The sequence below is a fragment of the Sycon ciliatum genome, chromosome 2 (assembly GCF_964019385.1).
Source record: "Sycon ciliatum chromosome 2, ocSycCili1.1, whole genome shotgun sequence".
Classification (NCBI taxonomy): Eukaryota; Metazoa; Porifera; class Calcarea; order Leucosolenida; family Sycettidae; genus Sycon; species Sycon ciliatum.
Genome location: NC_088644.1, coordinates 24004866 through 24029865, shown reverse-complemented (window position 1 = coordinate 24029865; position 25000 = coordinate 24004866). Strand labels below are relative to the sequence as shown.

Here is a 25000-nt window from a genome sequence, read left to right as displayed (position 1 = left end):
ACATCATTCACTTCTCAAGATAAAAATATGTATTGAGGCGCCACTGCAGCCACTTCATTACATGAAAAACCCTACAAACACCATCCTCAAATCAAGTGGTCTCTTTGCATACGCTGCAAATTACAATATCTCAATCATGTAGTGTTGCCAAATTATTGTGCACGCACACACACATGCACACACCCACACAACGCCAAGAAAATACCTAGAAAAAAAACAAGAATCGAAAGAGAATAATGGAGAGCCCAGGATTAATTATTTGTTTTCAAATTATTGCGCGCGCGCGCGCGCACACACACACACACACACACACACACACACACACACACACACACACACACACACACACACACACACACACACTAGGCCTTGGCGGATAATGCCGGCAGAAAAATTGGCAGAATTCGGTACTTTTTCTGGTAAGTTTCATGCATGTTTGGTATGTGGATAAAGAAATGGAGCAGAATTCGAGGAATTGCCCGCCATAAGGTTTGTGTGGTTCTGCCAATTTCGGTGCAAAAAAAGCAGAATCCGCCACCTTTTCGAGCATTATCCGCCAAGGCCTAACACACACACACACAAACTTATACAACGCCAAGAAAACAACAAGAAAAGAGTAGAGACACAATACACACGCAACTCCAACAGCCATGCAAACGTCCACCCATTTACACGTAAAGTCAAGAGGGATAACAAATAATTATACGAAACGAATGCATACGGGGACGGGTACACGCACGTTTACATACACGTAGTAGTGTAAGAGAGTAACATAGTGCAGTGGTCAGCATAATACTAGCACATGCTGAGAGTGCAATAGCAAGCTTCACCATTGCTCATGACCATGCAAATGTTCAGCAGCACTCAGTTCCGCAAGCTTCTGAAGATCAGCACACCTGCAACAAATAGATAGCACAAGGATACGCTTATTACCGTAATGATGCATGGGAGCACACAACTACCAAGTTCTCAACGAATGTGATGCTCAATGAAAATCAATCCACTCAAAGACCTGTGAACAGGTGACGGTGGGGACAATAATCTATTAGTAATACGAGGAATAAGATCGTTTGTGCACACTCAAGACGCACAGACACACCAACATACATGTAGTGTACACAGTGTTTCACTTCACTGCAACTAAATTGAAATGAGAGGATTTGAACAATCTGTACGGCGTTGCCGTCAGTCAGTCTTCCCCAAGATGGAAATGCAATGATTTGTTGTCACGAGGCAGTTTCACTGACACAATGTCATGTTCGTGACATCAAAACGGTTACTTCAGGGAATACGAGTATTAGCTTCGGAAGCTTTTTCTTGTCATTGGCATACAAGCAATCCTCCTACTACTACTAGTACATGTACACTGGCACTGCGTTTGTGGATCCCATTGTATTTGACATCATACTAGAGGAAGAGTGTCGTGGAGTTTCACATAGTTATCACAGGGATAAAAATACATTTCTCATGAAATAATTATAATAATTGATGATAGCTAGACGATCGTATACGATTGATGCAAAGTCCTTGCAGTCCTTGAGGACTATTACGAAGTGGTTGATTACTTTTAGGGCATTTATTCAAGCAACATCAAACAAACGCGATACGCTCCTTGAAAATGGGAAAAAATTCAAGCATAACGACAGAACAGCAGACCAATCGAAACGAGTAAAAGCTTCCTTACCTCAGTCATCGTCCTGCCATGTAGTTGGACAGCCTTTTGACACGGTGGTACAGGCAGCTCTTGTCCAGTCAAACAGGGGTATCCTTGTGGCGTCGAACGAACGAGAGTGTCAGTGTATCTGACTCGTCAGATTGGAACTGTGCTGAACTTTTCTCTTTCTCCGCTTTCTGCTTTCATCCCTCGCTCTGATGAAACCGTTCAAACGTCTTACTGGCAGCAATGGCCAGCCAAACATGGGATCCTTGTGGCGTCGAACGAAAGAGAGTGTCAGTGTACCTGACTGGTCAGATTTGAACTGTGCTGAACTTTTCTCGTTCTGCAATTTCTGCTTTCATCCCGCGCACTGATGAAACGTCTTCAGAGAACCACAAGACGCTTTCCAGATTTGATTTTGAACGTCTCCTTATCCTCCCTGGTTACCTCGAGACAGATTACTGTCAGCAACTGCACAGCAGAACTGGCAGCCATGGCTGAAGTGAAGAAAGGAATGCGCTGCCACGAAGCAAGCAAAACTGAAAATGTGTTTGTTCTCTTTCGGGCACAACACACAGGACGGCGTGACTGGATAAACTGGACTCCTGGACTGTGAATAGGGGATTTGTAGAAAAAGTGTACTCCTTATAGGGGATTGCGCGGCAGGATGAAGCTGATCAAAACTGAGTGGACTCCTGGACTCTGTATAGTGGATTTTGGACCAATGGACTCTATATAGGGTGCTGGACATCATATAGTGCATGGACTCTATACTGAGTCCTACATATATAACACAGGTATAATTATGCTGAATGCGAACGTTGGCTTGGCGTGGGTTTGACGTGGATTTGAAGTGGGCTGTGTACTGTCCAGTAGGCAGGTGCCACTGTATCTGGCACATCACACCATACATAGACCATCAATGGACCCTGCACCCGTGCACCTGCTACTAGTACTACCGCATCACCCTTTCCCTTCCTTCCCAATACACTGTACATATTCCCTGCTTTCCTTGTTTCAGTGTTCTTTCTGTAATATATGACTAGCTTTTAACTTGTGAAGTTGTATTCTGCCAGTGTGTCAAAACGACACAGCACGGTGTCGGAAGTAAGCCTATAGTTTTGATGTGGGCTTTAACATGGGTTTCCCTGATCATGAGGCAGCCATACCCTACTAGCATACTGCTAACTGCATGCACCCCAGCAACTTTGCCTATGTGGGTTATTTCGGGTGTTAGCGGCTGTCTTGAGTTCTTTGGGAACGGAGACGAAAATGCACTTCTTTTTCATGTTAGTAGGAGGTCCCCAATGTGAAAACCTTGGTAACTGGGTTCACACTTTTGTGCTTCTTTCCCCAGATGCACTGAGCTGGAACAGATGCTGAAGTCATACATGACTGAGTACAAGGCAGTAAAGCGACGCCTAAAGGTATATCAACGTATCTGCTACCCCCCCCCCCCCCCCCCCCGTCCTTCCCTCCTCCCTTCCGAGTGCAACTCCGTGGATGGTCGGCTATGTGCATTTCCAATGGCAACCGCACAGGCAGAAGGTGTCCAATAGATGACTTTGATTGGACTATCCGGTATCATGCACGTAATATGTACACACCGTACATGTAGCTCATTGCCTGTGGCAGCACACTGTTTGCAAGCAGTAGACTGGTGAATATTAAACTTGTCATCTGATCCGCTGGTGGTCGTCGTGGCATTGTGCATTTTCACTTAACTGCACACTGTCCATGACGTGCATGTCTAAGTTGTCCTCAGTAATTGATGTGCTTAGTCTAGATGGTTGTCTGATGAGGATGGGTGATTGCTAGTTTGATAATCATGTCAACCTCTTCACTTTCTGCTGTAGGATGTGCTCGCAACTCAACTCACCTTGCCAAAGATACAAGCTGATATGGAGGTAGAGCGAACTAAATTCCATGAGCAGATTCGAGTTCTTCAGGATCAGGTATGGGGTGAAGGTTTTCGGGACTCTACAATGAATCTGGCTTTACAGGCCCGTGTTGGACATGTGTATGTGCCATTCCTATGCCTGCTACATGTGTGCATGTGTGTGTGTGCGCGTGTATGTGTGCGTGCGTGTGTGTGTTATGTCTAACATAGCTGTTTGCTATTATTGCTTACGCGATGGGCAGGTCTGAGATCTGAGGTCTGATGTGTGTGCGTGGGTGTGCCTGCGCGCGAGTGTGTTTATGCATGTGCATGCGCTCACTGTGTCAAGTAAACTCTTGCCACTTAGTGACTAGTACCATAGTCTTAGACCTCTTACCTACACTTGTCTTGTTCCACACAGTGCATAGAGCCTTGCATGCATTCTGAACTTAGCTACTTATCAAGATGCAAGGTGCGACTCAGAGCAACTACAATCCCTAGGCCTACGGTCACCAAAGAGCTGTTTCAGCTTAAATTGCTCTGTCGACTCCCAGCAGTATGGAACATCCCTGAGGTGAACGTACTCTGGCTAAGATCAGTGGCATGGTTGTGTGTTGTGTTGTGTTTGTGTTGTGTTTGTGTTGTGTTGTGTTTGTGTTGTGTTGCTAGCTGACTGAGTACAACGCACACGTGCAGAATGGTGAAACACGCCGTCACGAGTACAAGAAGACCTGCACTAGACTGAAAGATGGTACGGTGATTGATTGTGAGACTTGTCTGACCGGCTTAACGTTACATTTGCTAAGTTTCTAGTCTGTAGTGATCGCTAACTACCATTTCTCCAGGGATATACTGGGTCCACGGCATAGTAATGCCAGGAACACATCGAACATAGTTGAGTAGTCAATCAGGGCGTGTAGCATCATGACAGCGTATCAATATAGAATTGTTTACGCCTATCACATACCCGAATGGGGAAGCCATATTGCCTCCAGCTCCAGTCAATCCCTGGGTCGGTGGGTCACATGATGTCAGCCATGTTGCTTCAAGACTTCAAGCTCGAGTCAATCCCGGGATTTTTGGGCCACTTGATGTCGGCCATGTTGTTTCCACTGTCCATCTGCCATGTACAGATGTTACTCCAATGTGGTCATAGACAAATGTACAAGTGTGAAATAGCTTTGCATGATATAGGGCGGTGGACTGAGGCACAATAAGCCACCATCGTTCAGTTCTCGCCCACTGCGTGAACCTAGGACAGTGACTGCATATAACAGGTTTTAATCACCACTAGTAACCCCCGCCTCCCCTTTCAGCAGCCATTGCCATGCTTGTCTATCTCTGTCTGTCTGTCTGTCTGTCTCTCTCTCTCTCTCTCTCTCTCTCTCCATCCCTCTCCCTCTCTCTCTCTCTCTCTCTCTCTCTCTCTCTCTCTCTCTCTCTCTCTCTCTCTCTCTCTCTCTCTCTCTCTCTCTCTCTCTCTCTCGCTCTCTCTCTCTCTCTCGCTCTCTCGCTCTCTCGCTCTCTCTCTCTCTCTCTCTCTCTCTCTCTCTCTCTCTCTCTCTCTCTCTCTCTCTCTCTCTCTCTCTCTCTCTCTCTCTCTCTCTCTCTCTCTCTCTCTCTTCTGTGTGTTATTAGAGCTGCGGCATGTCAAGGGTGACCTGGAGAGTAGAAGGCAGCGGGAACAGACGCTTCAAACCGTGAGCTCTACTAACACACAGTGCAGTAGCAAATTTACACTGTTTTGCCCTTATCACGATCATTTTAGACTAAGAATGTTGATGATACGTTGCAAAGGCAAAGAAGGGGATGTGACTTACAATCAAGTATGACTTGCTGCTCATGTGAATGTATGTACACAATTTGGCTCAGACCTGAAAATGGGTTGCGACTTATAGTGAAGTGTGACTTCTAATCGGGGAAAAACGGTATTGCCAAGACAGCATCATGGTAGCACATTCTTCAATAGACTATTCAGGCCCGTAGCACCGACTTTGGAGGTGGGGTGGCCATGGAGGGGGGGGGGGGTCCGGGGCCCTCCCCCGGGAAAGAATGGAAGCCAATTGCACGATATTGCAAGCATTTACGGGCATTTGGTGCCATTTCAGTGTAACTACAATGGAAGACTTTTTGATTCTGCAACAAACCAAGAAAACGCTACGATCGGGGACAAGGATTTTTCCTTACCCTGCCCCGGGAAATTTTTCAAAATTGAAGCCAATTGCAAGCATTTCCAAGCATTTGGTGCCATTTCAGTGTACATGTAACTGCAATCAATGACTTTTTGATTCTGCAACAAACCACGATCGGGACAAGGATTTTTCATTATTTGCCAAGTTTGCGCTGAGCTGCGATCATCGCGCTTTGTTGCAGTGTGCTCCAAAAAAACGGCCAAAAAAGTGGGGCGGCTGCCGCCCCGGCCCTGACAGCCTTGCTAGTGTATGCAGGCAGCCTTGTCACGGTCTCTTTCTCCTAGCTGTGTACTCTATTACCACTGCCCCTGTTATGTAGGCTATAGAGTCACTGGAGGCAGGCAAGGTGTCTGTGCAACATGAACTGGAGGACTTGAAGGTGAGCGTGTGTGTTGTGTCACACATGTTACATACGTGTACCTATCCTGCTACACACGATTACAAATTATCATGGCATGATGTTTGAGAGCCACTGATGAACGTCATGGTGAAGTTGAGAATCTTAGCTAATATGAGCCAGAGCACGCTAAAATATGACCACAGACCAAAAAATTCGATTTCTACTTTTTTCCCAAAAAATGGTCTAGTACACCTAAAGTTCCCTCTCTGAGAGTTTTAGATTGATCCGACATGTCTAAGTGGTGCTATAGTGGTATTATATGTGGCACTATCAGAATTGTGGAATTCTATGTACATTGATGAGATTGTCATTATGCACTCAGTTGGTATGTCACTTGATTCATTCTTTCTGGGGTGTTTACTCCGTCCAGGGTTTTGTAGCCTCAGCTGACAGGTACTCGGCCACATCCTTCTCCAGGTAGCTGAGCCTGGTGTCCGAAATACCTTCTGGTTGAAGCACCACAGGAGAACCACCAGCTAGAACGCGATCAACCGTTGCAGATGTCTGAAGTAGTTGGTATTCGACTTCTTCACCATCACAATCCACCTTCATAAACAACACACCGGGCTTGCCCTTCGTTACTCTGAAGTGTTGGTACTTTGTAATGCCCTTGACGGCCTTGAAGAATTTAGCTAGGAAACTGCTCCAATCCAGCCAATCCCAGCATAGGCGAACAGCAATATTCGCGTCACATGAAGAATCAATAGCAAGCACAACATCTGCCATTGAATCTACCTCAGAGTTTCTGAAGTTCTGCTTAAGCCTGCCAAACTTAGCATCAACACTGCAGCGGGTGTGTCCTACACGCATGAAAGATAAAATTATTTCATCTGACAAACCATGCATCACACGCCAGCACAAGTATGCCATCACTGTACGGTTCTTATTCTGCCCAACGCAGTTGTTAGCATGCATGCAGACCTTGCGCTCTGGAAGAGTTTGCCAATAATGGTGCAGCATGCTAACAACTGCGTTGGGACCGTGTGCTTTAGCCCCATCTTGGCCAATAGATTCAGCTTCGTGGAATATGTAGTTAGACTGCGCGTTCCTAGGCTCATTACAAACACCGAATAAGTGAACTTTAAAGCGAGATTTAAAATAAAGTGGGCCAACTTGTCTAGTGTGGTGCGGGAGCTCAAGCTGTTGTGCGTAATCAAAAGTTACATGTGCAGCTGCCGAGACATTACCAGATTCAGTTGCTTCCACCAGCAACTTCTTGGCATCCGCGATACTTGATTTGTAGAACTCGCGCTCCTTGTCTGCTGCATCGATGTGTTGCTGAAGCCTTTCTACAGCGTCACGAGTCTGCTCTTCTGTTTTTGCAAGCCGTACCTTCTCTCGCATCTTCTCACATCGTGCGCAGACATCTGAACGGCGTTTCATAATAACGATGTTTGATGCGCGTTGCTTCCAGATTTTCCGGAAAGTCGTGAAGCCAAGCGGTCTAGTGTCCTCCATGTCACCATACTTCCTGTACAGCCTTTTCTTAGTCAAACTAGCCGGTAAGTAAATCGGTGCTGGCTTGCCACGGCCACGTGGCGCTGCTGGCTGTGGTATGCCATGACACGATGCATAGTGCTCTAAGAACTGCACTACACGCGTGATAGTGCACTCTGAAATCTTGGTCGGACTACTGGATCCTACACGGCCATGCGTAGGTGGCAATGATTCGTTGTTCTCAACACATTTCATAAGTGAGGTCAAGATAGCCCGTGAGATGCTATGCACTTCCAGATACGCACTGCGGCACACAATCTTGCCCAGCACGCAGTATGTTATACTCATATTCCGGGCACCAGTGCCCTCCTGTACACGGCTTGATCCACTCGCAAGTGAGCCCAAGATGTACTGTTTGCGCTGCCTACTGCCCATGTTAGCCACGTTGTGCATGAGGGCACTCAAATCATCGATCTGAGGTAGTAGCAGAGCCCAGTGATTGGTTTTACACTTGCAGCCAATGCTGGCATTGTCACGGATTTGTGAAGCGATGTGCGCTCTGGACAAATCATCAGCCGACTCACCTCGCAAATCCGTGTCGCTGCCAGTCGCTGCCAGGTCATCATCAGAGTAGAACTCCTCGTCACTCCAGTTACTGGGACTGCCAGCATCAATTCGTTTACGTTCTGCGAATGTGTCGTCCTCAGATGACTCGTCGCTGTAGCCATCATCGTCTGATTCGGACGCGAATCCATAAAATGTTTCGTCCTGCGCATGGAGCGCGAGGATGTCGTCTTCTTCTGCTCCGCAGTACAGCAGACTCTTCCTTCGGTCCATCCAGACGATCCGTAGGTTAGTAGGCGACTCAGCGTAGCATGAAACACAAACTCAAACAAAAAACTTACTTGCAACGAAGACCTGGAATCAAAACTGTCAGTTTCGACCGTGAAGAACAGGAACAGCAACTCACGCGATCGCACGAGTCGAACTCCACTTCGGTTTTTTTTGCCGCGAAATTCAAATCGAGATTTCTCGACTTTTCAAAAAAAAGCTGTGGTCATGTTTTAGCTCGCTCAGGCTCATATGCAAGTACTGTTGATGAGCAGATGTGCAGGTGCTGAGCAGTACAACAACTTCACAATCTTCCGAATGCCATGTGCGTATGCTGTGCATGCTTGCATGTGCGTATGCTGCGCATGCTTGCACGTGTGTATGCTGTGCATGCTTGCATGTGTGTGGCTGTGGCACTGTACATGTGTATGTTAACAGAGCAAGCTTGGCAGCAAGTGGATAGATGCATCAGAGATGCAAGAGTACAAGAGAAAAGTGGAGCTGGAGGTGAGACATGGTTCATGGTGGACATGCACAGCACGCACGCATCTTTCAGAACTAGCCTGGCCAACTGAAAATGAAAATGCTCCGGGTATCTGAAGATGGTCAAGGCAACTAAAAATGGTCCAGGCAACTGAAGATAGTCGAGCCAACTCAGGAAGGTCTGGCTAGCTGAAGACAGTCGGGCCCAGTGCCCTTACCCACAACTATTAACTTTTTTTATTGCTCCGTCATTAAGCCTGGTTCAAACTTTGTTGCCCGTAAGGGAGCCGCGTCACGACACCTGTTGCGACAAAAGGTCCTCTCCAAGCTCATCTTGTTTGTCCCATCACGTGACCGTTGCCATACACATTGCGAAGCATTCGCCGTACCCAAAATAATGTATGGATCGGGCTTTAGCCCTTTATGTACCAGGCAGGCACAGTGGGTTGCCTAAGACCATGATTGAGATACGAGAGAGGTGCCTGGTTCAAGTCCTGCCTGGGAGCGGTTTTTCCAGCCGTGCTGCTACCCACAGTCAACTGGGAACTTGTGGCCAGGCACAAGGGGTACATGGATGCGGCTAATGAGGTTTCTCGGCACTTGTGCCAGTGATTGTGAGACTTATCCCCTCACCCTCACCGTTAGGCACTGCATCTGCCGCTAGGGTTTACCGGGTGTTAGCGGCCGTCGTGAGCTCCCGTCCGGAACGGACACGATAATTTACTCAATTTACTTGTTTTATATAATGTATGTAGAGGGTACCCTACCCCTACACAAACATTAGTTCACAGCTTAGACACAATAAACTATTAGTGGGTACAAGTTTTGGTTTCTCAGGCTACCATGGATTGGGAAATCAGGTCCAACAGTATGTAAGTCAAAACGTGATACCGTACCCACGCGATTAGAGCCCTATCTTGAATAGTGCCCCAGTCTCTAAAAGAGCCAGTGAATAAAATATAGCCCTCTCTCGAATAGTGCCCTCCCCCGGCCCCCGGGCTTGTAACCAAGCGCATGTGCAATTTTTTATGGTGTACTTTTGCTACTATTCTTGTCCATGTCATTGCACTGGTAGTTTCTTCTTTGGTTTATGCCGGTCGACGTAAATGTACCAGCATTGAAACAATAGTGTACCAGGGGCACTAATTGCCCGAATATGGTTTTATATGAGGGCGGGGCCATTGTCCAAATATGGCGTACATTTCCAAACACGGAAAAATCAGCTGTATATATGTAAGACATTAGCTATGATGATAATTATAAGACTTAAGAGCCATTCGGCACACTAAAATCTTGAAAAACGTTCACAGTCTACTATATGGTAACCATGGTAACCTGAAAGATGTTAGTATTACATTCTCGTGATACTCAGCTAAGCAGTAGCGTGCAGTGGTGCGACGAAAATGAGTTGCATTTCCCTTCTGGTTTGTACGTACAGAACATGCAATCCTAGACTCCAATGCAGGTGTTTCTTTGCATACGACGCAGTTTCTTTTGTCGTGTGTAGCGATGGGCAAGTGTGGTGGTGGCTTTTTTTGTAAAGCAGTGTGCTACTGCAGGAGTGCTAGTTTGCAGTGGAATGCAGGCATCATGTGGAATGCAGGCATCGTCATCGATTTCAGAAAGCTGCTGCACAACATTGAGGCGGTATTCCATCTGGGAAAGTGAACGATCACCGCCAATGACTCCAGGATGGCCAGCACGTCATTGCTCAAATGTTATGAATTGACGAGGGCTACTTCTACAAAATCAAGAAAAAGAGTCTTCCAAAACTGTTTGGTCTTCCGAAGTATGCGATATGAGGCCACCAGCTGATCAAACTTACAAACGCCTCCCATTGCCATGTTGTACACTTGAATTGTCTCGGGTATCGGGACTGTGATGTTCTGAATTTGCCCAAGCTCCTTCACAGTTCTGTTCTCATTGGCATACTCTGTGGCACTGTGGGTGTTTGAGATCATGGTGACGCACCACTTGTCCATCCGGTGCAATTGAATCAGGCTTCCATCTCCCGCATATCGCATATCTGATCTCTTTGCACGCCGTTGACGCTCCTTCAGATTTCTCAGGGATTTACCGATGCCACGGCGGTTCACCTGGAAGGTACCACATACCCTTGTTTTAAAGGTTCGAAAGCACTCAACTTCATGTTCTGGATTGAAATCGTCAGGAAAGTGACAACCAGGCTCACAGATTGGGGTGAATATTGGTAGTTCGGATCTCTCGTCGTCATCCTTCAACCCAGCCCTACAAATTGGCAGGAGCACAGGAGGTAGACACATTGAAGCGCTGCTTTGGCAATGGTGCGACGTGGACCTTCCCCGACCGCAATCAGGTGAACACCAGGCCTCTTGTCTAGTGCCACAAAGCGCGCCGCAACAAAAGGGTTAAACAGGACTTGGTTGATTGACAGAATGTTTATATGGTCACGGCCTGACCAGCGCTGATACGCCCCTGACATCAGCCAGCTGCATGCTGCACTGCTAGTGTTGCCAAGGCTAAGGATTGGCTATATCATAACACTGAATTCAGCTTGGCATGCCTTCACCACTTGCTGTGTCTGGACAGGTGCCCGAAGTGGTTATGGTGTTGAGTGTCGGTATTGAGCTCTTGTACGGTTCTTTGTGTTTCTTCTTTGTTTTCCTGCGGCTATATGAACTGCTAGTCACGTACTGAACTCAACAAGAGGCTTGCATCTGTGAACAGCCACTTACAGGAACAGGTAAGATCTCTGGGCAATGTCAGGTGTGCATTACATTTGGTACACTGGCAATGACAATCCTGAGTTTAGTGCATAGGTCTATTATGTCCTTTTGTGTCATCCTTTAAGCTGGCCTGTTCGCTGCTGGGTTGGATGTTTGCCGGCATTGGTGCAGTACTTGCAGGATACGTGTGGGTAAGGCAAGTGCGCTAGTGGCAGCAAGACTGCCAAGAGTCCAGGGGTTTTGGACTCTTGGTGGCAGTGCATAGTCTTTGCGATCCGACCATCTCACCTGCTGACGCTATGAAAACGCATTCTCCATGGCAAAAGGTTCGAATTTCGAATTTTGGCATACGTGACTGCGATGTGTGCAGAATGTGGCAAGAGGTGTCTCAAAAAGACTGAAAATGATACAACGTCATTTCAAACTACCATCCCCACGTACATTATGAATTCATTGCCATGACAATAATGCTATGGCCGATCCACTATGAGCAAGTTGTGACCTGACATCATGTGTGTGCTATCTTATCCATACAGGCAAGCTCTCGGATCGCACTGGTGAAGATGCACTCCGACACCATGACCAAAGCGCACTCAGAGCATGGTGAAAAACTCACAACCGTGAAGGCTGAGCTTGAGCGCACCGAGTCACAACTGCGCGAGTCCCAGCTGAACCTGGAACTGGCACATGCTGATACCAGCAAATACAAGGTAAGATGACATCATAGCTGAAAGTGAGATGACATCATACCGCTGGTAGACATGTGCATATACTTCCTCCAGAAACAAAACGTCATGACTTCGATCGGCCTCTTACTTCTGATGAATTGAGCTCTGAGGAAACGAATAAAGAATTTCGATTTTGTTTCTGGTGAAAGTGCTTGTACTGGTACAGTACTGGCCAGAGAAATCCAACCTCATGACTAAAATGGCGCCGGGCGCTACACAGCCCTAGCACTACAGACACTGTTCTGTTCACTCGAACGCGGCGGCGCTACTTTATTCATGAGGTTGGATTCCTCTGGCCAGCCCTGTCTGTACTTGGTTTTTCAACTGGTGTGCTATACCCTGGTCACTGTAAAGAATTTTGTTTATAACCTGGAACCACCTATTGTACGGGCAAAACTCAAAACAATTCATTGAAAACCGGCACGTTTGGGCTGTCCGCCTTCTCCTTGAAAAAAATAAAATTGTCACTGCTAATTAAGTAAGGATTTCTAATAGTACCGGCTGTAGTGGCTGGAGTGGCTGGAGTGAGCATAACATATGTATGCAGCCTTAGCCAACCGTTCAGTTCTCCTATCCTAAAGTCTCTCTCTCTCTCTCTCTGTCCTATTTCTGTCTGTGAAGAAACTTTATGAAGCCGAGGCAAGGCACAGTCAGTTGCTATCCAATCGACTCGTCAAGCATAGCAAAACAGATCATCAAAGCACAAGACTAAGGTTAGTAGTACTTTGAACTGGAAGTGGAGCTTCGACTGTCTACAGAACAGCTATACATTGTATAATGGTAGTATCAAGAGTACATAAGGAAGACTACAAATGTTCTGCCCATTTAAATTTCGGCCTCCCAGGGCTAAAATCCTTTTCGGTCGCATCTAATTTACGGCCTGTACTGCTGCCGCCCGTATACACTGTCACACTGAACCTTGCAAAGCGAAATTTCGGCCGCAACACATTTTCAGCTAAACATGACCAGGCCAAAAATAGCCAAACAAATGATGTGCCGAACATTTGCTGACTTCCTGTACCTTTCTATGGGGTCCGCCGATGGCGAAAACTCACATCACGTGGTGTAGTGTTCCTGTTGCACGTTCCCAGTCCGTTTTAGTGACCAGTGGAGTTGAAAAATAGCACTCCTCACAGAAACCCACTCGGCTTCAAGTCATGCGAGTTATCAGCATGATGTTGGCAGATAACAGTTATTCGGATTGGGCGCATGCTAAACTTAGCTGTACCAAGCACAAATCGCACCTGGAGCATGTGATGTGAGTTTTCGTCGTCGGTGACCCTGTATGCAGAATTGCATGCTCCTGGGAGCGTATTTACTCTTGGTAGTACTGTACTTTGAGTAGGCTTCGATATCAAAATACATGTACAGCTGCAATTCCATTGGAACAGAAAATGCATATACAGCTGCAATTCCATTGGAACAGAAAATGCATGTCGAATGTGCTAACTTTCTTGTGCAGAACAACCCATTCTCAATTTGCTGGTGCTGACGATGCACGTGCACATGGCTCAACATTGACTGCAGAAATGCTTGGTACCACAAGCCAGTCAAGATCGAGGGTGAGTCAGGGAAACTAGCTACACGGTGCTCTTTGTGTGCATGTATGACGACGACTGTGTGTGTGCGTGTTACTGTGTGTGCATGCGTATCTATGTGTTACTGTGTGTGCTTTAACGAAGGATGTATGTGTCAGTGTGTGTGTGTCAGTGTGTGTGTGTGTGTGCGTGTGTGCGCGCGCGCGCGTGTGTGTGCGTGAGTGCGCACGCACGTGCGTGCGTACGTGTGCACTCAGCTCATGGATTCAGGGTAGCCGGGTGTGATTTTCTGCAATTCTCTTGAAACCCTTTGCCAAGAAGTCTGAGGGCATGGCGACCGAGCAAATCTAGCTGAAGTCACGATCTGTTGAAGAAAAAAACGGAAGTTGGATGTTGACAAAATAATACTATGGTTCTATGGTTATTATGGTGTCACTGTTCAGGCACATGGAACTGCTGGCACATCCACTGGTCTTGGTGGAAAGCTTGGACATTCTTCAACATTGGGAAAGGTGAGAGGGGCATCAGCAGCCGAATGTACAAATACAATGATGTAATCGGAACTATAGTGCATTTATGGTGTTTTACGTCAACCTTGACGGCTACAATGGCCAACCAGACCACAACGAATTTGGGGCCAAAGAGAAAGTTTATTTCTTTCCATGCGAAAATATACAGAGGCCACTTTTACGAAAAATGATTTATACATGTATACACAAAATGCATGTACATGTACGAGAGGTCACTACACATTCCCGAAATCTGGGCCCATAGGTTTTTCACAGTCTCACTCCATTCTTATTGAAGATAGTGAAGTCGATGAATTACATAGGAATGAATGCAGTGAAATTTGATCAAGATATGTGCAAAAAGTATTTTTTCAGACACATAATTGTGACAGATCGCGTATGATATGCATTGACACAATAGTGACAAAACATTTGATTACTATTAGTATCGTGCAACTGTTCCGCTGCTGTTCCTTGGCTAGAGATCGCCCGCATGCGTACTATGCCGGGTGCCTCTCCAACCTGCTCGAACCTGGGCCATCATGGAGAGTTCGTTGAGATGGTACACATACATGTAGTTTTAGTGTACAGGTCGTCCCCCGTTAATACGAGTCCGGTTAGTACATAAACCCCGTTAGTACATAAGAAATCTCAAGTCCCGGACGAAACGTGGTCACTTCCATACAAATTTTGTCGGTTAGTACATAATTCGTTAGTACATAAACCCCGTTAGTACATAACATTTCTCCGTACCCGCATGCCACCTACCTCAATAGTACATAATTCGTTGGTCTTTTGGCCTTCCAGTGGAGGCACGTCGTGTTCTAGTTTCTACTTGTGGACACAATTAGCTCAGAAATCAGAGCGCACATCACAAACCGACAAAGCTCTGTTTTTTTTAGAGTGACTGTACAGGCGCGGCTGGGCATGTAATGTATCATGTAGAATCTTCGCTGACTGTGACCGTTATAACATAATTTTTATGTTATATCGAGGGAATCAAGAATATCTCGCTCCCTAGTCATGGCAGCAGGAAACACTCAGAAAAGTTGAAAAAAGTGAAAAATTCTGGTATACAAGCAAGTTATGTACACTTTCGTTTAGTACATAAACCCCGTTAATACATAACATTTGTCAAGTCCCAGAGATTATGTATTAACGAGGGACGACCTGTATCAGGCGCCCAGATTAGGCGAATGCACTATAGTCCAGGCAGCAAGCTTTGCACTTCAGGTCGGATTTCACACAACAGTTTGATTCGGCTCGTAATCGTTTCGTTGAAAACAGATCCAGGTTTCGCAAGTCGTCGGGTGTTTACACACACATGCATGGATCATGGAATCAAGGGGAAAAATGTGTACCTGACAAAACATGTGTACCTGACGGATTCGGAGCGCGCCACGAATGAAGAGGCTTCCATTCGTGAAAACGAGCTCTCCGCAGGGACTCCTCGAACCCAGGTGACGAATCAGCATTCGTTTCGTATCCGTACGCGTGGTGCGAAAGGTCCCCATTTGCTTTTTTGTTTTTGTTTTATCCCTTGCAGAAACTGTAAAGAACGAATCCCAAGGAAGCTGAGAGTAATGGAAAGATCTTGTACATATGTACACTACAGTTTGATGTCCATATTTCAAAGTTTCATGCATATATGTAAAAGCTGTACTATTTAGTGAGCACACCACCATTGCCCAATGCCTTCTTGATTATTTTCTAGCGCTAAATGCTACTGAGTAGACCCCCCCCCCCCCCCAAATCTCCCCTTCCTGCTCTGTACAAACTTCACAGCACATTATCTTCTCTTTAAACAACATTTTTCTTAACAAGCTTTTTCAAACTACTCTAATCTCTCCCTCTAGTCTCACACTGCATAAAGTTAGGAGATTCGGTGAGTATTCCTGTCAATATATTTGCCAAAAGAAACAAAAAATCTAAAAGTACGGGTCTGTATGCACTTTCAAAAAGCAAGAAATAATAAATGACGTTGGCGAACAAAGTGGCAGGCAATGATTAAACGTGACGGGGCAATTAATATTATTACAATGGCGGGGAGGGGACAATGATTGTTCTTTTTACTTCTTCATCTCACGGGCAACCTGGTAGCCGGCAATCTTGTTCCAGTCAAGCTTCGTGCGAGTGACGGGAAGAGCTCGCCGCAGAGCCTTGAACGATGTTGAGGACATGGTTGTGTAGTTCGAGCCGATACCAGTCTACACATGGATGCACACCAAACACAAAGATGAAATAAAACAAACTGTACAGATAGCGGTAATGTCACGCATGATTCAGCAAATGCTGTCACTACATAGACACTCACATCTCACTTATCAAGACGGCAAACGCATGGGCACCTCGGTCTACCAGGTACCCTGATGGTGAGATTCAGTGGAAATATCACAAATGCTCCTTTGCCAATATTATTGTGGAAATACTGACGTCATGCACCAGATTCATATGCGATTCAGAAACTCCTTATTAGCTGTATAGCCTCTCCTCCCCTGGCCCTACATGACAGGTCGACCAATCTCAGCCAATCAGAAACTGCCATTCACCCGAGGCGAGAAATCAGAGCTGCTGAGGGGAGAATTGAGACTGGTTGACCAATCATGTACATGCCAAGGTCAGGGCAGGAGAGCCTGTAAAGCGTAGAAGGAATTCAGAGCTACTGTATGTGACGGATAAACGCCATGGTTGAGAGTTTTATAGACCATATAAACATGCATAAAAACCGGGGCACAGCTGAGGTTTTTATAACTTGTTTTATTACCTATAAAAACGAAGCCGAGTTATTTATCCTATGCAAATCTACCTTTCATACAAACTAACATTGTAACACCTTTCGATGGGCCATCTTCCTCCATTTAATACTTTCAGGAAGTTGCATAGTTTGGGTACCAGACTGTTGCAGCAACAATGTTCGGCATCTGCAGCACTGTCGATGGGTGATATACAGGGTTGGCTGGGATACACATTGTAAGTCTTGCTCGTTCTAGGTTGTCGTACTTCTTCCAATTTTGACCGGGACATTTCTGGGCGTATTCGTTACAAAGGAATGCACATGTCACATTGTGCAAAGAAATGCGGCAAGCAAAGCAGGGTAGGAACGTACCTGGTAGTCGCTCTCTGCTGCTGACACAATTTTTACAATCGCCTTGGCTGTGGATGCCTCGTCCTGTTGGTACAATGTACAAAGTAGAGACAACACACAAGATTAATATGCATTCACAGCAGTGGGTATTAGTGAAAGAGAAAACATGTACCGAACTTCTGCTTTATGAAATCCAATCAAGCGAGTCAATGCCACGTCTGGTGCTGTGCAGCCCTAGACCTGCAAACACCGGGATGTGAACTGGTGCAGGGCGCAGACTTGATCCACGGAAATCGGATTTCACTGAGCAGCCATACTGAGTACCGGGAGCAGTTGTTTCAAATAGAAATGAAGGCTCTTCGAACCTTCCACTTCGTTCACCCCTAAAAGCAAGCGCTGAGTTTCATGGTTTTATCTGTGGCTCTACGTGCACATCCATGGAGATAAGTGCAGAGAGTACTAAAAGCAGTACGATCCGACTTCGCGCTATGTAGATGTCGGATGTGCACGAGGCAACCACATCGTATACGTGCGAAGGACGTACGGTGGGAATGCCGTAGCGCTTTCCCACGTCCCCGGGGATGTGGTGTCAGACTGTATTATACATGTAATTCAAGGCGAGTCAGTTTGTTGGCAACGCTTCTGGTGATAAGAGAAGTGAAGTATTCAATGAAGCAAATGGCAGAAGATCATCAATTGAAAAAACAACAAGCCAAGACTGTTACAAGAGTGTGCAACACCGCACATGGGTCCTGGACAGCGCACTGAATGGCTTGCTTCATTTTTAAACATAAAGATAGGGTGAAACCGAACATGACGCAAACAACAAATTTGCACTTCCAGAAACTCATACATGGAGTTGCCTAGTGTATGTACTCTTGGTATCAACAAGAGTACATAACCTCCCAGAGTGTGCAACTCCCACATATCCTGCTGTCCCGACAGAATTTCAAGGTGACGTCATTTTTATGATGCAATGCTTCTTGCACCAGTGATTTACGACATTCGTACGGGATGTCAACACAACGCATGTTATTCTTTGCACTAATTTGTACCGGATCAAACGGGGCTTTGTCCACCACGGGTTCAGGATACGTCTGATAATACATGCACAGTGCGCATTGCATGACAAAAATGACGTAAACTTGAAATTCTGTCGGGACAGCAGGATATGTGGGAGTTGATGATACAAAAAAGTCGACATCTCTAAAGCACGTTCTATTGATAAACCACATCCTTTGGAGGTTATTGATGACAGTGTGGTGTGAACACACGGTGCCACTGCAACAGTTCTTTTGGTTATTTATGGAGTTTGTACATTCAAATCCTGGCAGAGGCACGCTAGGAGACAGCACAGAACTCTCATGCAGGTTAACACGACTATGTTAGTGAAATGTCCCATAGTTGGGGGTGAATACGTACAGAGATTGTGACGGACTCCTTGACCTCCTTGGAAGACACGAGTTGCACATTACCGTCTTCGTAGTAATGTACCTGCATAGACAACAATACAGCATTGAGATCATGCTCAGTTCAGGGTTCGCACAGGAAATTCACGACCAAATTTATTAACTTTTTCAAAGCCCTTTCCAAACTTTCCATAACCGAACACAAGCCAAAGAACGCACAGAAGTTGAAATGGTCCACTGCCCGAACAGGCAAAAAGAATTCCGGACAACGGCACAAATGTATACTCACTACATAAAATACAAAACGTGCAGGACAGCTGCCACGCGTAGAACACAAGCCAAAGAAGGCGCACACGCTGAAAAGGAACAGCCGGAAACTTCTTTTTCCAAAACTTTTCAAACTCTAACGCAAATATCATAGTTTTCCAGGTCCTTGAAAACATCACTGTGGATAAGAGTCATACTGTAGCTCAGTTGGTTAGAGCATTGCTCGCGAATAGCAAGGTCCCTGGTTCGAGTCCCGGTGGTGTGACTGATGTCTTTTTACTTTCTTTCATATCTGGCTTGCAATTGTTGAGTTTCGGAGATAAAAGAGCAGTACGTGGCATGTGGCCTCAAATTTCCTAAAACCTTGAAAACATGTTTCACAATATGATATCATACATTTTCCAGACTTTCCATAACCTGTGCGAACCCTGTCAATTTCACCAAATGCAGGGTAGCAGAGTAACCAAATTTCCTGAACAGCACTCTAAGACATTTCATTATTATTTCGTTTTGAGAAATAGACAGCAGGTATAGGTTTCGTCTATACAGGGACAGTGTATGAAGCAAGAAGTCAATTGATATGGTCAGAGCCTCACATCACGCCTGTACCCTCTTGGGCTAGGGACACTTGACAGTACAGACCACACGCTGTTGTTCTAACTCACCTGTACTCTCATTACACCCTTCAGCTCAACAGAGCCACTGCCAGAGAATGACACTGTCCATTCTGTCCTCCAGCGGCCATTGCTGTCAAACACACAGACAACATAATAATATAATATCCCATAGGGGTGAAAGTTGGCACTGAGATCCCGAGTTCGGGTACTCTGATTTTTTCCGATCGAATATTCGAGTATTCTTCATCTCCTAAAAATTGCACATCAGGGGCCTTAAAATCACATGATACAACCCTGATTGAACCGAGTGGCAGTCATTTTACTCGGGTCTATTGAATTATTGGTTGGTGGGTCATTTGGGCTCTCTCTACTCATGAACAAATGTTCACCACATAGTCACATCAATATCTGCAGACTGCTGCACTGAAACTATAGATTTCTGTGGAAAATGCATGCACCATGTAAGAACGAGTACGATTATTTTTGAAAAACCCGAGCGATTACTCGAGTATTCGGTATAATTGTTTCACCCCTAAATATTATCCCAGCATACTGATGCAAGACCACCAGGACAGAATAGTACATCCACAGACAGAATCAAAGGAACAATGTAGTGGAGACCAGGAATGGGCAGGATGAGAAACGCAGGCCCAGCACCTCCGGACAATAGCATAACCCATTACAACGACCCCTTGGTTGGGTTTCGGAAGTGGGGCGGATAAGCGAATCCCGGCTGGAGGTCATACATCATGAGCACTGCACACACATTTCAATGCCAAGCGACTCAAGAATCATGAGCTGGCTAGTGCAGGAACATGTGTGATCCTACAGTACTGTCAATGGCCAAAGAACATTATAATGTGCACTCAGAGAGTCAGAAGTATCTCTGCATAGGCTTGGATGATACATTTCTGTAGTGTCATGGTAAGTAAAAACATGTGAACTGGCAGGCGTGCACATGCGTAATTATGCAACAGTCATGTACCGATACATGCATGTACGGTCAACATGTTAACTTTCATACATACAATGACATGTACATTGTACATGTATAACTGTACCATAGAAGAACGAAACGACTGGGCTCGCGAAAAATAGGAACGGGCTAGGCTAGAACCCTAGATACAGGGTTGTGCGCAACCCTGCTTTGGTTTCAACTCTCATGTGGTCACTTTGCACTGTTCACTAGCGTAACCTTTTGAACCAGGCCACGTGATGTGAAGTTCTACCGTCGCAGCACTGTATAGAGGTTGTGCAGGAAGTCGCACATTCTTGGGGGTTATGAACTCTTGGTGCTAGGGATGGATGAAGTCAAAAACAAGTACTCACCAGAAGTTGTTGGGCCGGAATCTGTGGTCCTCGATGCAAGCAACGATGGTCTTCTGAGAGCCAGACGATTTGCCGTAAACCTAGGCCATGAAGCAGAACAGGCAACCAAATGGATTGCAAACTACCCAGCTGAGTGAACAACGAAACGCACTATGCAAAGGGGTTAACGACTACAGTCCATTCAGAAAAAATGAACTAGCTTTTGGCCATAAATGGGTCAAACTTTGAGTTTTTTTAGAATTTTTTTGGCAATCCCCTATGGAATCCTCTTCCAATTATGTTTCTGAAGTTTTTTTGTCCAAAAAGCAAGCCATAGCAAGAATAGGATTTCGGCCAGGTTTTGCCCCAAAAGCACAGAATTGGGAAAACCATCAAAATCCAGGCCGTTTGACCCCGCCTGGCAACAGTGCATTCTGCGGTTCGAACCCCAGTTCAGGCACCCTTTTTGGACCCTTTTTCAAATTTCAAAGTTCGCAGCACTGCACTGTGTACGATGAAATCACGAAAAACCGCCAAATATGGGAGCTCGCCAGAGCCAGAGCCCATCTTTTTATGAATGGACTGTAAGTTGTATTCTTGTCATATGACATTACAGAAAAAGTGACCGGACAAAAATGAAGCTACCTCACAGCAACTCCCGAAGGCCACGCGCCAGTAGGACACACCAAAACACAAAATGAATTCCTGCTTCCACATCGTGCTTGACATCATATGCACGGATTGAAAACAATAGAGAGGTTCCGGAGTACGAGTTTTCGTGTCAAAATCCGTAGAGGCGCTGCGGATTTTTATACGTTTTATACGTCGTTTTCGAGCAGTGAAATGTTCCGGAGTACGGAACTTATGTGTTTGCCGTCATTGCCTAGGTTACGATCGCAAACACGTCATATTCCCGCGCTATGCCTTTCTATTTTGAAAATTTGTACCGAAATCCAAACTTCCCGCGGAAAATCGTGTTTCTCGTACCAAATTTGTACGCGAAAAATCTTTCTGCATTCGATGACGCAAATCTCCATACGAAACATGGTTCGTATGAAAGACTGTCCACATGGATTCTCCGTGCTGAAAAATCGTATGGAGCACGCCTCGTAAAAATCCGTAGCGCCCATACGGATTTTGGCACGGAAAATAGTACCCCAGAACCTCTCTAATAACACTGCCGGTAGTCACGGCTTTACTGAGACGAGGAACAAAGACTGAACATGATCCCCCCCCCCCCCCGATCCAGAAAATATATTCTGTATCAGCAAACATGCGCATGATTTTGGCTCCACATAAAGTTGAATTCAATCATGGACAACCACAAACAATGTGGGCCCGACAGCCACTCTGTTCCTTCATTGCAGCATAGAAACTTACAGCACCAGTGCCATCAGGGTAGTGGTCAGCAACGTAATCCTTCCATGCTGATTCCAACGCAGAGCGAAAGCTTTCTGAGCCGCTGTCTCCACTTCCGGCTTTTACATCGCTAGCCTCCTGTAAGGGAAGACATAAAGATAATGCACACAGCAAATAAAGACTTGGAGAGAAAGCAGTAGATGCACCTGCTACAAGTTCTAACTCGGAGTTCTACACATTAGTCAATGATCAGCCAACAGACTTGGACAGTCAGACTCCAGATCCTACACAATGTCTGGAGGTGCAATGTGAGCATGGATTAGAGGCAGTGGCGACACGGGTACACGAAAGCAAGAGCACACAGTGGCGTGCGGCATGCGACTTCCAACACCACTGCTGTCCTGGCAGAATCATCCAATCAACGTCACATCAATTTTACGATGCAACATGGAATGTACACTTGTTTTAGGCACCTCCAGCGAACAGTGGTGGACATTCTGCAGTCTGATCGGAAATGTATGTACGTGTGCATTCAAGCCTGATGCAATGACAATTTGTACAAGCGCCAGAAACCATGCATACGAGGAGCATTGCATCAGTTAACATATTAGCATGAAATTCTGCAAGGAGAGTACTGCATGTGGGAGTTGCAAACTCGTGGGGGTTGTACTCTTGATGGAAACCAGAGGGTGTACACTCTGTATAGGTGTCTGTCATGGCAAAACTACTGGATTGCGTCCTAGGTTACGAAGAGGAATGATGCAGAGTTGTGCAGTGCAACATGAGACCTGCTTGAATCTCACTTGTATTGATGACATCATTTTATTGCATTCGGTAATCCAGGACAACCACCCATTCCAGCTGCACACACTGGTGCACATGCACTTTTGGAAACGCAATGCATGTGCTCAGTATTGAGCGGCAACTTCTGTCCGCATTGCAACTGATGTGCACAAGTTGTGGAGCACCACCATAAAATAGTGAGCAAGCACCCATCCACGCCAAAACTTCATAAATGAATAGTCGACTGCTCGTTTGTACTAGTACGAAAAGACTACAGCAGAGGGTTCGTTATTAGAGAGTAAATTGTTGTGCACAACAGGGCGGGCGTTTATTCGAACAACCAACGCTCATTGTCAGTTACCAAACAAGACACAAGGCCATACTAGTATACCGTACTACACAAGTTGAAGAAGCCAAGTCTTCACAAGATGACACATTGTTGACTATCAACAGAGAAATTGAAATGACTGACTGCCAATATTTAATAATCGTAAACCACTACTATGGCGCCACACGCTTTCTTCTTGTTGTTGTTGTTGTTGTAAAAGTCATGGCACAGAAGGTTTGGTACCAGATCATCTGGACATGAGATCACTTTCAGACTGAATAATTGTGCATAATAACCGAGGGACTTACCTTGCGAAGGTGATCGAAAGCAAACGACTTCTTTGTGCTTGGGTCAAAGTAACGACCCTTGCCAGCATCAGCATGCTCAGTAATAAGTGTCTGCAGACAAATAACATGCAGCAACACCATGAAAAGTACTAATACCATACACAGTCACTCCCCAATTTCAGACAACATACAAATTATCAATTATCCAACATCCTCAGCAGAGTGCTCAAACCTGTCAACGTTTGTAGCTGTGGTAAAGGGAACAGACTCATGCGTATGCTCGCTACTACTACTAGTCTAGTACAAGCCACAACTAAGACTAAGAGTACAAACATGGAGAACAGGTGGTGAGAGTGCAATGTTTGAACAGAATTTGAAATTATTGCTTTCTGCAGATGACAGCTGCACACTGGATGTGAATTCCTTTCCAGAGCTGACATATCGTTTTCTCCTACGTGCTACCCTAACGGAATACAGACGTGTTTTGGTGAGGCAACTTCCTTCCATGCCTCGTCCACAGGATAGCCTCACCCAATACTACTACACTGTCCTTGCACATCATACAGTACCAGTAGCGATCTACCAGTACGTGTAATACGCTGAAACAGGATTGAGCCCAAAACGCGACAACACACACACAAACTAAACGCCTCTAAACCATACATACGTTGGCACTAAATGTCTCAACGGTGTCTGTGTGTACTGTTGCTGCTTTTTTAGAGCAGAAATGCATGGACTAACTTCAACAAGCAATTGACAATACGAAGTACGTTCGTAAACGACCTTCGTGTCAGTCGTAAGAGCACAACTAAATACAAATTTGCTCACTGAGGATGAGGCTCCTTCCAACTTAACAGGGACAAACTGCTCCATATTATGCTTGGCGAAGCTCCTGTAAATTACCAAATCCAGAACAGCACAGAGAATATCCATGTCCAGTCAACATTTATCTCGTATGGCGATGGTGCCTTTTCGAAACTCCTAGGATGGCTCCAACAACACTCACTCAGAGGCTCCAGATTTGAGCAGCTTGTCATTGTTGAGGATTATGCGGACATCTGCAATAGAAACAGCAGAAGACCATGTAAGTGTGGCCTTCATTATGTCCTGAAACACCACCGTAGAGCTGGGTCTCACCATTGAAAACTTCGTTGAATTCTCCAGGGGGAGCGTGAAGGATGAAGTTTGATGCGATGCG

At 45.7% G+C, this 25000-nt stretch overlaps 2 protein-coding genes across 2 annotated transcripts in view; one reads left to right on the top strand and one right to left on the bottom strand.

Moving 5' to 3' along the window:
• LOC135809307 (rootletin-like) overlaps window positions 1–16296 on the top strand; it is a 65905-nt gene extending 49609 nt beyond the window's left edge. Inside the window, exons 42-53 of the mRNA XM_065322640.1 lie at window positions 3015–3084; window positions 3514–3612; window positions 4206–4287; window positions 5175–5236; window positions 6048–6107; window positions 8835–8903; window positions 11545–11601; window positions 12121–12294; window positions 12934–13025; window positions 13775–13874; window positions 14294–14362; window positions 15906–16296. Of these exons, the coding sequence (XP_065178712.1) occupies window positions 3015–3084; window positions 3514–3612; window positions 4206–4287; window positions 5175–5236; window positions 6048–6107; window positions 8835–8903; window positions 11545–11601; window positions 12121–12294; window positions 12934–13025; window positions 13775–13874; window positions 14294–14362; window positions 15906–15914 (943 nt within the window). The 3' untranslated portion in view covers window positions 15915–16296. The remainder of the gene's footprint in view (window positions 1–3014; window positions 3085–3513; window positions 3613–4205; window positions 4288–5174; window positions 5237–6047; window positions 6108–8834; window positions 8904–11544; window positions 11602–12120; window positions 12295–12933; window positions 13026–13774; window positions 13875–14293; window positions 14363–15905) is intronic.
• LOC135809308 (F-actin-capping protein subunit alpha-2-like) overlaps window positions 16241–25000 on the bottom strand; it is an 8988-nt gene continuing 228 nt past the window's right edge. Inside the window, exons 2-11 of the mRNA XM_065322641.1 lie at window positions 24940–25000; window positions 24809–24860; window positions 24631–24694; window positions 23824–23913; window positions 22426–22542; window positions 21067–21146; window positions 19786–19867; window positions 18867–18938; window positions 17466–17528; window positions 16241–16566 (exon numbers count right to left, since the gene is read on the bottom strand). The exon at window positions 24940–25000 is cut by the window's right edge and continues 3 nt beyond it. Coding sequence (XP_065178713.1) covers window positions 16429–16566; window positions 17466–17528; window positions 18867–18938; window positions 19786–19867; window positions 21067–21146; window positions 22426–22542; window positions 23824–23913; window positions 24631–24694; window positions 24809–24860; window positions 24940–25000 — 819 coding nt within the window. The 3' untranslated portion in view covers window positions 16241–16428. The remainder of the gene's footprint in view (window positions 16567–17465; window positions 17529–18866; window positions 18939–19785; window positions 19868–21066; window positions 21147–22425; window positions 22543–23823; window positions 23914–24630; window positions 24695–24808; window positions 24861–24939) is intronic.